The 16,209-nt window shown below is 50.4% G+C and overlaps 1 protein-coding gene across 1 annotated transcript in view; it reads right to left on the reverse strand.

Annotated features, from left to right (window-relative positions):
- Positions 1 to 16,209, reverse strand: part of Hhat (hedgehog acyltransferase) — a 245,988-nt gene that overhangs the window by 192,436 nt on the left and 37,343 nt on the right. The window contains exons 5-6 of the mRNA XM_005348897.3: positions 6,664 to 6,858; positions 5,530 to 5,745 (exon numbers count right to left, since the gene is read on the reverse strand). Of these exons, the coding sequence (XP_005348954.1) occupies positions 5,530 to 5,745; positions 6,664 to 6,858 (411 nt within the window). The remainder of the gene's footprint in view (positions 1 to 5,529; positions 5,746 to 6,663; positions 6,859 to 16,209) is intronic.

Raw genomic sequence — 16,209 nt, forward strand, 5'->3', positions numbered from 1 at the left:
ACACACACACGAGCAGTCATTTGCCTTTCTGGAAGGTTGAGCATCCTGAGGGTCCGCTCACACTTCACCGTAATGGGGTCTATTTTATTCAAAGCCATTTGTCCCTCGTCTTGCAGCAGGAGGGACAGGCTGCTGCACAGCGCCCACCCTCAGAGCTGCACGGAAAGCCATCCATTCGAGGCGTTTCCAACTGAGGGGACTGTCAACCTGAAGATCCCTGGGAACTGCCATGGTGGGAATTTCAAGCTCAGACTCTACTGGAAAACACGCATTAACTCGTCTGCCAACTGCATTTTAAAACGCATTACAATTTAAAATCTCATTTCATGCAAATTGCACAAAAGGGAATGTCGCCTTTCTCTGAAGATTGAAGATGACAGTTGTCAGAGATGAAAGGTTCCCGTCCTTTGCGTGGGAGTCGTGAGTGTGCCTGTGAGCAAACAAGGCCTTTCCTAGGGCCAGCAATGTTGTCAGTCCCTCTGTAGGACTTCTGTCTACAGGATCCAGGGACACATGGACCTAACCTGTGTCCCTTCAGAGCTGAAGTCCCTCGCCTACGCCCTGTGGAAAGCTTACTCAGACCCAGCATTGGAGGCCACAGCCCAGCCATCCACAGCAAGGCCAGCAATGTACACTGCCCCCTCCCAGGAAGTCCGCCAAGCTGGCACACACTGCTGCCACAAACCAGTACATTGTATTGTCTAGACAGCTGAAGCCCCTAGACCCTCATACCTGCCACACCAAGTCAGCATGACAAGGTTGTGTCTTTTATCTTTTTTTAAAGCAATATATCAAAAACCACTATGTAGCCAAAGATGGCCTTGAACACATACTCTCTCTCTCTCCCTCCCTCCCTTTCTCTCTGTCTCTCTGTCTCTCTCTCTCTGTCTCTCTCTGTCTCTCTCTCTCTCTCTGTGTGTGTGTGTGTGTGTGTGTATACACCCATGAAGTCACAGACAAACACCCAGTGTCTTCCTCTATCACTACTGACTGTATTTTTTAGAGTCAGAGTCTCTTGCCGCCCCTGGAGCTGCTATTTGGGCTACACCGCTCCGGCAAGCACCTATGACTCACTGCCTTCCCCCAGCACCGGGGTTGCAGAGGTCCTCTGGCATGCCCGCTTCTGTGTGTCATGGGGATTCAAACCCAGGCCCCCATCCGCACACAGCAAGCATGTTAACTACTGAACTATCTCCCAGTCCTTGATGTTCACCATCTGATCATCTTGTCTCAACCTCCCAGGCTGGGATTCCAGGACCTCATGAATGCTAAGTAAGCACCCTAGCTACTAAGTTCTAGTACCAGTCATGATGCTGCTGGCTTTCCTGTCCACCCAGCCTGCCTTCCACGTGTCTGTCCTTACTCCGTCCACCCAGCCTGCCTTCCACGTGTCTGTCTTTCCTCCGTCCACCCAGCCTGCCTTCCACGTGTCTGTCTTTCCTCCATCCACCCAGCCTGCCTACCATGAGCCCATCTTTACCTCCATCTGCGCTCTCTGCAGTGGTAGCAAACATCCCTCTGGGTTTGGAGCTTACATGCACAAGAAGCTATACAGCTGACTTTATCTTTTCTCTATGGTCAGGTCATTCAGGGGTCTCCAGACCCAGAAGCCCAACTATCCACAGCGCCTGAGACACCAACACCTATCTCTGCCCCGCCCCTGCCTGCAGTGACTGTCTGGTCCCTCCAATAGCCCAGCACCACGGCTTCTTCAGAGTCCAGGGACGGCCACTGCTCAGACTCCTCTGCTAGAGTGCCCATCGGGCTGGACATGGGGGAAAGGGGCTCTGAAGCAGCCTAAACATCCCCTGAACTTGCCACAGGCTTTTGACCAATCACAACCCAACAGCAGCGAATGTGACAGCATACCAGCTTCAAGCCTCATCACCTCCTGGGACCCCGCACTCCCCACAACAACCCTGGCTCTGCAGACTTTCCCATCCCACAGGGAGGGAGCTGGGGCACAAACGAGGTAGCTCACCGAAACAGAACAGGGATATGAACCTGGAGCTGGCCTCCATACCGAGGGTCCCATGGTAAGAAAAGTCCCAGGATGCACCACTCAGACTGCCTGTCACCCTATCCAGTCCCCACTGCAGAGGCCCCTGCTCGAGGGAGACTCTGAGGCCCCAGTCAGCAGGCCACCTTGCTTTGCCCAGGCCCTGCTGGATCCGCCTCACAGCAGTTCAGGCTCTTAACTCCCCAGAAGTACAGCCGCAAAGTAGCTGAAGCCTGGCTGCCTGACACTCCACGGGCCGGAAAGGGCCTTCCTTGTAAGGCATTCAGGCTAGGTAGGAGGTAAAGTGTGTTGTTTGTTGATTGAATTATTTCACGTGATTTAGAGTATGGAAAACGCCTCTTTCATGCTTCCCTCATTTGCATACGTAAACGTATGTGCTAAAAACTGGAGTAACGTCATCTGCAGAGGTGTTCCTCTCTTTTAATACTTGGGGTTTCAGAATCCCACGTAGGCTTGTCCCTTCTGAGTCCATTTCCACGTGGGATGCTGCTGCCCCCTGGTGGTCAAGTCTCCTTCTGCACATCACACAGCACTAGTTGAGTTCTTCCATTGCCGTTCACCTTCCCCTCTTCCTGGTCCTTCCCTCTTAGATTACCTCATCTCAGAAGAGGAGAGCACCCACAGGCTCTCTCAGCATGTGCAGAAACCACATGGCTTTTTGTCCTTTGTGTGTAGGATGTGTGTGATGTGTGTTTCTGTGTGTACATGCCATGGCACAGACGCAGAGGTCAGAAGCCCTTGCCTTCCACGTTGAGACAAGGTCTCTTGTTCACTTGTGTGTGCAGCGGTCCAACTGGCCCACAGACTACAGACTTGCAGGGAGTCCACCAGATCCTGGCATTACAGGCGTGCACTGCGCGTCTGGCTTTATGTGGGCTCAGGGGGTCTGAACTCAGGTCTCACCTTTGCAAAGCATGTGCTCTGCCCAGGGAGTCACTTCCCCCAGACCCCGCCTGGCTTTTTATTCAGTGTTTATTCTGTCCTGTGGATTAGTGAGCATTTTATTTTTCTGGGATGGCCTTAACGAATACAGGCAGAGAGAGAGAAAGTTTGATTTCCCTTTCCAAAGTCCGTACTCCCAGCAACTGGAACATGTCAGAAGAAATAAGTAAGAACCAAGTAGGGCCTGAGCCCCTACAGGGTGAGCCCACCCATTCTCCCCAGACTAAGCCCCTACAGGGTGAGCCCCTATAGGGAGAGTCTACCCATCCCCCCCAGACAGAGCCCACCCATCCCCCCAGACTGATGTTCAAGGGAATGGCAGTCCTTAGCTAAGGGTTTGGGTGAACCACCGCCTCAAAGTCTGCTCCTGAGGACCAGGCATGGGGCCTGACTACACACTCGCATTGTCCCTGTTGGACCCTAAAGCTGTGTTGGAAAGCAGATGAAAATTGAGACCTGCAAAGAAGGGCTTTGTAACCCGATGAAGTGCAGCTCCCTCCCACTGGGCAAAGCTCCCCGTGCATATGACGCAGTTGGGGAGAGTCTCTTTCCTCTGAGTGGCTTTAGTCTATGTCCCCAAGAATTACTGTCCATCCCAGGGGAAGGATGGGGCTGAGGTTTAGTTCAAAAGTTATTGGCTGGAAAATTGGGAAGAAGCCAAGTTCACAGTGTCAAGGAAAATGTAAGAAGCAGGATGCGGAAGGTCTGAGTCTGCCAATCCTGGGCCAGCACTGCCTCCACCCCACTCCTCAGACAAACTCAGGACAGCGGTTCCCAGCCTCCCCAAGCACAAGAGTCAGGGCACCTGGCAAGCCACAACGGTGAGCCCCAATCCTGGTCGGTCATAGGCCTGGGGTAGGGCCTGAGAACTCACATCTCAAGTCCCTAATGGTGCTCATGCTACAGACCAGGGACCACATCTGAGGTATGTCCTCACTAACTCACCTGTCATTTACACAGTAATCTAAAACATCCATGTGTTGCTGTATGTGAGTGCATGCATGTGTGCTGTACAAATGCAGGCAATGTGTTGTGTGTGTGCTGTATGTAAGTGCATGCAAGCGTGTTCTATATGAATGCAGGCAATGTGGTGTGTGTGTGTGTGCTGTATGTAAGTGCATGCAAGCGTGTTCTGTACGAATGCAGGCAATGTGGTATGTGTGTGCATGCACAGGTATGCTGCACACATATGCAGGCATGTGTGTATACACGTGTGTTATATGTGAGTGTAGGCATTGTGTGTACACATGTGCATCCATGTGTTGTGTATACATCTGTGTGTACGTAGATGTGCTGTGTGTGCCTATACGTTGTACATGTGTTACGTGCATGTGCTGTGCATATGTATGTTCATATGCGTCTGTACTATTTTCTTCTTCAAGATGGCTGTGCTTTGGTGGAGGCCATTACTCTTGGAAACCACTGTTTTAGGTACTAACACATGGGTTAAACTCCCTTACATATGTCCCAGGAGATTAGCTGGGGGTTGTGCTCAGATCCACAGCACACCCAAGTGGGGAGATGCATGTGGCACCAATGAACACTGACGGTAATAAAATCAAAATATTGATCAACTCTGAAACCACTGAAGGTAGCCCATGTCTTCATTCTTGTGTAAATTAAATAATCCATCTCATTAGTAGGCATCTTTAATAGATGGTAAAACTGTATGTATACAAAATAATTGTTTTACAATAAACACCTTTAGGATTTGTCATCAGAAAAGCTTGATATACCTACACACCCTGGTTCGAGAAAAACTTACTCTAGCAAGACAGGCTTACAGAAGCATCCTTAGGGCCATTTCAGAAGTTGTTGTAAAATGTATTTAATGATTTGCTAGGAAATTCTCGTCATCAAATCAAACAGCAACTTTTAAAATCTAACACTGAGCTGATGAGGTGGCTCCGTGGGTAGAGACACTTGCTCACAAGCTTCATACACTGAGTTCAATGCTAGATCCTCCAGGTGACAGGGAGAGCCAACTTCCTATAGCTGTCCCCTGACTTCTGACTCATGTGCACAAACACACATACACACATACAGACACACACACAGGGAAGGATGAAAGGGAGGGAGGGAGGCAGGAAGGAAATTCTAAAGTCAAACATTCTAACGCAATCCGATCCCAAGACACTAACTCAATATTGATATCAGGAGGGATGATGTAGGAAGACATTAAAGTCTTTGTTTTCCATTATTAAACCATTCTGTTTCTTAAAAACCTGCAATTCATAATACAGGGTAGCCTGGACTCTGAGCGAGGTGTTCTGGGCAGTACGGCATAGGATAATGTCACATTCTAAACTGGCCCTAAACACACTCCAGCCATTTTCTACCCCACATTCACAATAACACAAGAAGGGTGACCACTGCCAGAAACACCACCAACTCATTACCCATTAGACTTCAAATGATTTTTGGTCGTACATTCGGAAGCCTTTCACCGTTCCCAAACTCTCTGTGAATCCCACTCAGTAAGCAACCCCATTTGGGGTGAGAATTCACAGTCTAGGAAGGAGAGAGAGACCTACACAGAATCCATCAAGTCCCCCAGAAGACTCTACCTGTTTGTAGAACTCTGGGAAGTTGAGGATGGGTCCGTTGTGGAAGACAGGATAATAAAAGACGTAGGCCAGCAGCCACGGGAAAGAAGAGGAGGCCGGCTGGGCAGGCACAGGCTGCCGGCACAGCTCCAGGCTGAAGCTGGTGTAGAACAGGCAGCGAACAGTCAACGTGAACTGCAGCAGGTAGTATTCACTGTCTGTCCTATACCACTGCCTCTGCAAATGCAACAAGGGGGGGACAGTCGGTGAGAGGGCAGCCGGCCTGGCCTGACAGGAGCCGGCTGGGGAAAACTGACGATGGCCTCCCCTGTGACAGAAGCCATGAAACAGAGCTGAGTCCAGGGCAGTATCAAGAAGCCCCACTGGCAACCGAAGCAAGCCATGGGAGCTGCAGCACAGCTGGGCTGTAGAAAATGTGCCCTGCATTTCTGGGACCGAGGTCCAACCCTTGGCATCCAAAGAAACATGTTATGGCCGTATATATAAGATTCGGAACCAGGACCGAGTTTAAACTTGGTCCCTAAGAGACTTGGCAGGCTGTATGCAGAACTAACCACTCAACAGTCGTAAAGACTGTCCCTTGCCCGATGTCTGCCTCCACCAAACACTCAACTGACAAAAAATTGTGTCTGTCAAGATGCTACTCCATGGTATACTTCAAGGCTTGGTCTGTGACCTGGAGGCAAAACATTCTATTCACTTTCTACACAAAGTACTTCCGTGATTAGCTCTCTAAGTGGATAATTAATAAGCCCATCCTAGCAAATGAGAATAAAAACACTTGCTGACTGTCTTGGGGCCACTGTAGATGCTGTGTGTCACAAGGAAGGAGAGTGGGAAACCACAGAGCACTCAGCAGGCAGGCTTAAAAATATTGAGAGGGGAGGAGTCTGTTTCTACCCCTCTGGTCCCATGACATTTGTCATCCTCCCTTAACATCCAAACTGGGATAAAAGGTGACCACGGACAATCTCAAAGGGCTCAGACATCACAGACGAGTTTGTGCAATAACCTGGAATGGCCACTAGGCGGAGCCCCACGGAAAAGCTACTGTTCTGTGAACCCAGACTTGACTTCTACAGAATCAGAGCCCTCCCCTGCCCTGTGTAAGGTGTGCAGGAGGGGGACACCTACCTTAACCTCCTCCACACTTTGCAGTCTCAGGGTGGAGAGCAGGAGGAGAGAACACAGCCAGGACAGGAGCACTGACCGGAACTGGGCCACGCTGAAGGCGATGGTGGCGTGGAGAAAGACCATGGCCACACCTGGGGCCCCCAGCACACACCAACAGGCCCACATTCCATAGACCATGACGATCCAGGGTCTGTGCTGTAGAAGGGAGGGTCCAAAAGAGAACACAGGAGGTGAGTTTGTGAGCGTGGCTCTCACTGCCTGCCAGGTCTCCTGCCTTCGGCGCCTCCTGGACTGGATCCCCCAACAGGGAGATGCTCGGCTGACTTCTGAGCAGGCAGAGGAGGGAACCCCCAGCTGGGACAGTCACATTCCCACATCCTGCAGACAATTAGTCCTTCAGACGCCAGAATGAGAATGAAAGTCGCGAACATTTCCTGGGAGCCTTAGAAAAAACTGGGATGCTTTTACACCAAGACTTTCTGATGTCTTAGACTTAAAATCAAATATTAAATTACATCTTTTTTTGAGCATCCAACGGTGTGGGTTTTACTGAGGACTCCTGCGGATGCAATCCAAGGCAAAAACAGTGAACTTACTTGAGGATCATGAGGCTTTTTTTTTCCAATTTCTTTTCATAACTCAGTTTTGCCTTCCTTGAGTGTAAACTTTTTAGATGACAGTGTGGCCCAGATGAAGCCAACAGGTGGGACACCTTTAGCATGCTACTCACAGTTAAATTTATGTCACAGGAAAAATTGCATTTCCTCAATTTTTTGTGATGTCAGGATCTTTACCTGATTGACATGTTAGTCCCATTTTAAAAGACTCCGAATACTATTCTGTTTACTTAGCAAGTAACTTAGTTGTTCTACTGATTAACAAAACTGTGGATTAACACATGTTTGCTGCCACGATGCCTCTTCCTGTGTCCATGTACTAAATCCTTATTTTAAAATGGCACTAGGTCTGGGGAGGTGGCCCGGAGGCCATCTGTGCAATAACTGTGCAAGCTGGAGGACCTGAGTTCAAATCCCCAGCACCCATGCAAGGCCACTCATGCTGGCACGCCTCTGTAGCCCCAGCACGCTATCGAGAGGTGAGAGACAGAGGCGGGAGGATCTCCAGACGCTCAGAGGCCAGTTAGCCTGAAGCGCACAGCGGTGAGGTGGAACCTGAGGTCCACACTGAAGGTCGTCCTCTGACTTCTCCACCTCCCTAGTGATGCAGCCCTCAGACACACAGACACACAGACATCAGAGGTATATATACATACAAAGATGAGTGAGTTCTGAAACTGCAATAAAGAGCCAGCAAGATGGCTCAGTGAGCAAAACCGCCTCTCACCAATGTTTTGAGTCTTGTGTGAGTCTCATCCCCACGTGAAAGTGGAAGGGGAGAAACCACTCTACAAAGATGTCCTCTGACCACACACAGCATAAACATACACAAGAAAAAGACCACAATGTAGAAATGAGCATGTCTCAGCAGGAGAGAGCTTGCCTGGCATGTACCAGACCTTTGGTGTGATCCTTAACTCTACCAAAAATAAGGAAAAGGAAAAAGCAGTAAGTTTTTTATTCATTCTATTTTATGTATATAAGTGTTTTCTTACCTGCATGTATGTATGCATACCACAGATATGTAGTGTTCACAGGAGATGGAGTTACAGACAGTTGTGAGCTACCATTGAGTAATGAGAACTGAACCTGGGACCTCTTAGCTGCCGAGCCACTTCTCCAGCCCCCAGGCTTTAATATTAAGCAGCAATGTGTCGGCATAGTTTAATGTCTAAAGCTTCACGTCACCTGTATGATCTTCAGCAGGTTACAGAAGCTCTCCGTGACTCCGGTTCTTTGCTTACAACACTGGAGCAGTAACTACTTCACAAGGTCACCGCGAGTATACTGGAACTGTGAGACACGCTTAGTACACGCATGCAATGGAGGGGCTCCTCCTGGGCTGTGTCTGTAGTTCCGTTGCTGAGTGCTAGCCCAGTGTGCATGAGGCACTGTGTTCCAGCCCCAGGGCTTTACAAGATGGATCTAGTAACACATGCCTGTGGTTCTAATCCTCACAGGGAGAGGCTGAGGGGTAAGGAGTTCAGGAAATCTTTGGTTAGATAGTGAGACTGTAGCTAGCCTAGGCTGTAGGAGATACTGTCTCCAAAGGGTAAAAGTGCAACGTTGTAGGAGTGATGCGTTTGAATGATGGCTTTCAGAAACTTTTCAAAACTGCAAAGTCACATGACGGAACTTAGATCTTCTGGGGAACAGGGTGAGCTGAGCCTAGCGGCCCGAACCGCCCCTCCCAGCCCCTCAGGAGGAGGAGGCAAGAGGATCACAGACTGAAGATCCACCTGGGCGACTTAGTAAGAGCCTGTCTAAAAACAAAAGTTAGAAACAGGGCTGAGAGTATAGCTTAGTGGTGCAGGGATCGCCTGACACACACGGGGTCAGCTGTTCAGTCCCCATATGGCCAGAGAGACAGAAGCAGAGAGAACTGGACACAGGACAGGCCTGGAGTGCAGCTGCCCATCTCGTCCTAGGTCTCAGCCCCTCTAAACAGCTGCCCACACACCCCTCTTCCACAGCCCTATATTCCAGCTCGAGAGACCGTCTGAAATGTGAGACTAAGTCAGGCACTTCTGCGTTCCAAGGAAACCAGAGAAATGTGAAGTTCATTTTTACGGTTTTTTTCCATCCTGCTAACCACAGAAAACAGCCACATAAATTTGCCTCAAATTTTCCCCAACTCTCCCACCTCTGGGCAGAGTCCAATTTCCAGAAACGAGGTCGCCAAAGACTAATTTAGCACATGGTGGGGGAAAAGGTTCTTTTCAACACACCCTACAGCGCGTGCGATGGGGGCCGCGCACGCATGTCTACACACACATGCATGCACAGTCACACTCTGAGTGAGTGCTATTTGATCTGCTTGGGAAAAGCCTGTGTGCTGAGCTGCAATTGAAACCCACCACACACAGAAGCTGCTCCAACTTGGAACAGAAAGAGCTTTCAGAAATTCTTAGCAGCACTGCGCAAACCAGCGACGCCCCAGGGAGTTTGCTGCGGATGTGACAGCGGCCACGGCAGCCATTTTGCGTGCAGACAGGCCTCCTGCAGGCAGACAGTACTGGGCGCTGTCCTGAGACAGCAACGGGAAATGCTCTTCTGCTGACCTTGGACTCCTCAACTTTGGCGCTGCCTCACCCTCCCCATCACTCACACCCTGAGGGTGCAAAGCAGAAGAGTTGACAGACACGCCATCTTACTGCCAGAACTGATATGTGAGCCAGAATGCCACTAAAGTGTTAAATGACACTGGAATCCCCGCCCACCCCAAACATCATGAAAACCCAGGTACAGCATGGCCAGCCCTGAACTGACAGCAGGACAGGAAGGGGAAGGCCCCACCCGCCATCACCAAGTCTCCACACACAGGCTGAACTCTGGAAGTGGTGGTCAGAGAAAGGCAGGGACACCAGAGTGTCAAGTCCATAATCGGAGCCTAAGCAACGCTCCCCCACCCATCTCCACACTGAGGTGCTTAGGTATGGCTCAGGCACTTGTCCACCTCCTAGGTACATAAGTATGAAGCCTGCCACATGACCCAGGACAGAACCTTTAAGTTTTCAAAAATAAAAAAATAGCATGCATCATGTCTTATCCCAAAACAATGCTGCTAATCTGTCACCAAATGGGCCAGGAAGTTCTTTCCTGAGTCCCCAGGGATCTGAACAGGTACACAGGGCTTTGGTCACACCCTATGTCTGCCTTGGGTTTCTTCAGAAGGTCAATTTATCTTTATTTTATGTGCATGAATCTCTGCCTGCATGTATGTCTGTGTGTCATGTACACTCTAGTGCCTGAAGAGGCCGGAAGACAGTCACGAGCCCCTGGAAATAGTTACAGATGGTTGTGGGTGCTGGGAGCTGAGCCCAGGTCCTCTGTAAGAGCAGTGAGTGCTCTTAGCCACTGCTCCGTCTCTCGCGCCCCTCCCGACTCAGGTTGTTAAAGCCCCACTGTCTTACGGTTTCTATTGCTGTGATAAAACACCATGACCAAAGTAACTTGGGGAGGAAAGGGTTTATTAGTCTTACACTTCCGTATCATTGTTCATTACTGAAGGAAGTCAGGACAGGCACCCAGGCAGAGCAGAAACCTGGGGCAGAAGCTGATGGAGGGGTGCTGCTTACTGGCATGCTCAGCCTGCTGTCTTATAGAACTCAGGACCACCAGCCCAGGGATGGCACCACCCACAATGGGCCGGGCCCTCCCCATCAATTACTAATTAAGAAAATGTTCTATACAGCAAGATCTTATGGAGACATTTTCTTAATTGAGGTTCCCTCCTCTCCAATGACTTTAGATTGTGTCAAGTTGATATAAAACTACCCAGCACATCCACCTAGAAGTCAAAATGGCCTGGTACATTTAAATGAGATTCAAATGAGAACTGTGATTGGAAATTACTGATCTCTAGAAAAGAAGGCACAAGAATCTCAACCCTCCCCCAAGCTTCCACACACACATCTGGGCTTCTGTGTCTCTGGGTCGACTCCCACCTGCTTACTAACCCAGGGAAGTGAGGAAAAAGGAAAATCGACCTTAATACTGAGCTATAATGTTCCTAATTTAGAACTCTAAATTTTAAGCAAATACAATTTTTTACTTGTTTTCCTTTTGTGTACATATGTATGCATGTGTGTTTGGAAACCAGAGGTCTGTTTTGGGTGTGTCATTCCTTAGGTGCCATCTACCTTGGTTTATTTTTATATTTTTATTATTTTATGTCATTTATTATTGTTGTTGCGTGTGTGTGAGCACTTGCACATGCATGTTCAGGCCAGGATGCCTGTGTGGAGGTCAGAGGTAGCCTGTGAGGGTTGGTTTTCTCCTTCCACCATGTGGATCCCAGGGACCAAACTCGGGTCATCAGACTTGGAGGCAAGCACCTTTAGCGGCTGAGACATCTCCCTGGCTCACAACTCACTTTTTGAGACAGGGCCTCTCGCTGGCCTCTAGCCTACCAAACAGGCGAGGCTGACCAGACAGTGAGTCCCAGGGCTCCCCCTGTCTCCCTCACCCACCACACCCAGCCTTTCTTATGTGGGTTCTGTGACGCGGGTCCCCAGGCCTGCAGGAAAAGCACTTTACTTACTGAGCCTGTGTCCCCAGGTTCACACTGTTCTTTTTCTGATTGGGATTTTTATTGAGAACTCATAAGAAATATCAAAGGCAGATGCCTTTAGTATTTCACTCAGTTTCCTCCAAAAGTGACCTTTTGCAAAACCAAAAAATATTATCATAACCAGGACACGGATAGAACTACAATCCACCAAACAGACTGATTTCTCCAGTCTCATCCCTAATTTCCTACACGATTCTAGCACAAGGGTAGGTTCAGCATCCGCCACAGCGAACACGGGTCCACATCTTGGAAGCCACACCCACTTCTCGCCCCTACTGCCATCTCCACCTCCCACCCACTAATTTCTTCTCCATTTCCAAAATTCTTCATTTCAAAGAAATCACACAGCACCCACCAGAGATTCCTCTACGTCGCTGTGGCCATCACCAGTCTCTCCAATGGCAGCATTCTCTACGGTATGGACAACCGCGGTTTGCTTGATCACGTTCCAGCTAAGGACGTCTCCCACGTTTGCAAGTTACGGTTATTTCACACAACTTTGATAACCGCATCTCTGTGCAGGCTTTTCGTGTTAAAAATCATTTCTTATTTCCCAGGAACGACTGCAAGCCTGAGCCAGTGCTAATGGTTACATGTCTAGCTCCACAAACAGCTTTCTGGTCCTCCACGGTTCATCACCAGCAGGGGTACACGCGTAGGCCCGGCATTCCACACCACACGAGTACGTGTGGTTTCCCATGTTTCAGCAGACCCTTTCCGGAAAGTGCACAGTACCGTCTCGCTGTGCTCTAGCAACGCGGGTAAGAGTCACAGCGATGTGACACTTGGTTAGACGAGCTGGGAGAACCTACTGGAGCAAACGGTGGCCTCGCCTCTCTCTGGATCCCGAGGCATGAGAAATAAAATGGGAAATTTTCAAAAGTCCAAAATGTTACAAAAAGAAAACCAGGATTTTCTTCACAACAGAGCTAAAGCCAGACTGAGAACGCGCCGTGGCCTTCTGATGGGATGCAGAGCACATCACATAAAACAGAGACAAGCAGACACCACGCCACGTCTCACTACAACTTGGACCACTAACCCACTTCTCAGGATGGAACATGACCAGTTTTCCAGATGGCCGTCTTCCCGGTAAGCTAAAATCCTTTCTTGTTCACACCGCATGAATGTCACGCCAGAATCTAGCCTGGCACCTAGCACAAACAAACACTAAATGGCAGAATAAACAGCGGAGTGGGGTGGGTAGATAGGGTGCGTGGGTGGGTTACAAATGGTTGGAGAAGGGGTGTGGGGATTGGCAGATGGGTGAGAAAATGGACGAATGAGTGGATGGGGGTGTGATATGGGCGTCTGGACGGCAGTGGGTGGATGGATGGATAAATAGTGTGGGTAGGGGCTGAGTAAAGGGATGGGTGGGTGGACGGATGGATGGCGTTAGGTGAGCTGATGTATGTGTGGGCGGGTAGATAGATGGGGGTGGAGAGGTCAATGCGTGAAGACAGAAGAACATGGTAGACTATAGATGGGCGAATGGGTAAGCGTCTCCAAGTCTTCAGATTTAACTAGACAGAGGACAAAACCAGCATCAAACTGTTGGGCTTTGATCCACTAATGTGAAACCCTCCTGTCCTCCAAGTCTCAGACTCCACCTTACCCCTTAGAAACCCTACTGTCCTGATGTGGGAGTGTCATATATCAATCTGTTGATTTCATTGGTTAAGCAATAAAGAAACTGCTTTGGCCCTCATAGGTTAAAACATAGATGGGAGGAGTAAACAGAACAGAATGCTGGGAGGAAGAAGCTGAGTCAGAGAGTCGCCATGATTCTCCCACTCCAGGCAGACGCAGGTTAAGATCATTCCTGGTAAGCCAGCTCTTGGGCTACACAGATTATAAGAAATGGGCTAGTCCAGGTGCGAGAGTTAGCCGAGAAAAGGCTAGATATAATGGGCCAAGCGGTGTTTAAAAGAATACAGTTTCCGTGCAATTATTTCAGGTAAAGCTAGCCGGGTGGCGGGACACAGCCCGCCGCTCATATTACAACAGCCATGAGGGCTGCCGGGTGCCTGGGACGCAGCCCCGCCGCTCTTATTTCAACATCCTTCAAGTCTCAGACTCCACCTTACTCCTTAGAAACCCTACTGTCTTCCAGTCTCAGACTCCACCTTACTCCTTAGAAAGGCTTTTGTCCCCACCAGTGCACACAAAGGCATCATTTCAGAGTTCATGACTGGCCACCCCCTCTGCTCACAGCCACCAGTCCACAGCAGCCTAGTGCCAGCCTCAGAGAGGATGCCCCAACAGAGAGTACTGTGTGTCACCCCATCAGCCTGGGACACTCACTAACCACCAGACCTGTGCCCAGGCAATGGCAAAGCCAGACCTGTCCCCTTTGTTCTGAAGTCTGTAGTCTTCAAACCTTTACAGGGTCAGAACCCCACCTTAGACAACGCTCTGGCAATGGCCCCTCTCACGCCACTCTGGATCTGCTCCAGGTACCTGTGCTGCAAGCACCACGTGGTAACCAGATGTGTCTGCCACGAACAGGGAGAGCCAAAGTTGGGCCAGCACTCGACTGGCAGTGGATCAGACCACATCTGCCAAGAAACCACTCAGTGAGCACAGTTTGAGAAATAAAGGGAGGTAGTTTGTTACATTTTCATTCAATTGAAGTAAGTATTGGAATAAATAAATATAATACTGCATAAGAAAGAGTATATACATATATGAAGTCCTCCCAAAGAAGAAAACTTAATCTGCTCCATCTCGGTCCAGACAGCTGCACCCCGCATGGCTCTTCACAGGAGTACAGGACAGTGGGCCCTTATCCCAGGAGCTTCATCTCGTTAGACTGGCATTAGGGAAGGTGCGGAGCAGCCTCCAGGAGAAACATGAGGGCATGAGGCTCTGACTGTGTGTGGCTTTGACGTTCCTCAGGGAGAGGCCACTCACCCCGCAAAGGGCCAGTTCCAGAGGACCAGGTTCCTCAGCCTGTGCACACCCAGCAGTGAGGACCTGAGCCATGGAGCCAACGACTAACCATGCCATTTCTCCAGCCAGACGCCCCACAGCCAGCCAGCCTTCTCAGAGCCCCTACAGGGTCCTTTTAGTTCTGAGGACAGAGAACACGGCGTCTTAGGTGGTGGGAAGCCACAGAGGCATGAGAGAAAAGAGGCGACTGTGACCCACCCGCTCTGCATCCAATCACAACAGACCTGCAGCCAGAGCTCAGCCGTTACTCAACCTCCTTCATCTCCTCACAGAGCTTGGAGGAAACCCAGACAGGGGCTGACCTGGAGGAAAAGCATTTAATCTCAGCCAAGCAGCTCAAGGGAAAGCTTGATTACTTTATTATTTTACATGACCAGAGGAAGGGAGGAGGAGGGGAAAGGAGGCAGAGAGGAGGGGGGAAGGAGGAGGAGGGTGGAGTATGCCCCTGGAAGTAGCGTTAGGAGGTGGTGGCATCCTGAATGGAGATGGAGCATTCTTCAGGAGTCAGGGCTGTGACTGAGAACCAACTGATGCCCTGCCCTGCCCTGCCCTGCCTGCCCGCCCCGCCCCACCCCCAAGCACACTTCCCAGGCTTCGAAATGCCCCAGAGGACAGCAAAGTAGATGCAGCTGCAGCCCAAATCTTCCACCCTGAAAAAGCACCAAAAACAACTCTGCCAAGGAAGGCCACGAGGAACACTTGGTCCAGGTGCTGAGAGGCTGGGACTAATGAGGCCAAGGTGGCGGTCCAGACTCACAGAAAGGCCGGTCCGGCAGACAAAGCAGCACTGTGGCCCAGCCGCAAGCAGACCTGCCAGCCAGCTGCCTCGCTGTCCAGTCTTGGTCACACATAAGGAGATGACTCAGCCCTCGCTCCGCCTCCTCCCCAGCATGCGGGAAGACGTGTTCCGCAGAGGTTAAGCTGAGTCTGTCTGCCCAGCCAGACCTGAGAGCACCGCACAGGAAGCTGAACAGGGTAGTTCCACTCCCCACGCCCAAACTGCAAAGCCACCTTCTGGGACGCCTCCGACTTTGGAATGGCCAGTATCCCTGGCCTACTCCTTGCCCTCTGTGCTTGCTGCAGACTGGATAGCCACCACCGTGCCAGGCATGGCTCAGGGACCAGCACTGCTTCATTTCTGGCTTTCCAGTTAGCCGACCACCCCCATGTGAAAGCAAGCTAGCTCCCAGTACTACGCCCAGACCAGCCTGAAACAGAGCAGTTCAGAAATACACGGTCACAGGCCCAGACCCCGCCTCGGTCCTCGAGGGCTGTGGAACCCGGCGGCACCTCCCTTCTTGGCTCCTGTACAAAGGTCTAAACCCAGGTCTCCTCATCTTAGGCACAAACACAGCTCTGCCACCGAGCTGCCTCCCAGCCTGCCTCACTTCTCTCCCAGCACCA

The sequence above is a fragment of the Microtus ochrogaster genome, chromosome 6 (assembly GCF_000317375.1).
Source record: "Microtus ochrogaster isolate Prairie Vole_2 chromosome 6, MicOch1.0, whole genome shotgun sequence".
Taxonomy (NCBI): Eukaryota; Metazoa; Chordata; class Mammalia; order Rodentia; family Cricetidae; genus Microtus; species Microtus ochrogaster.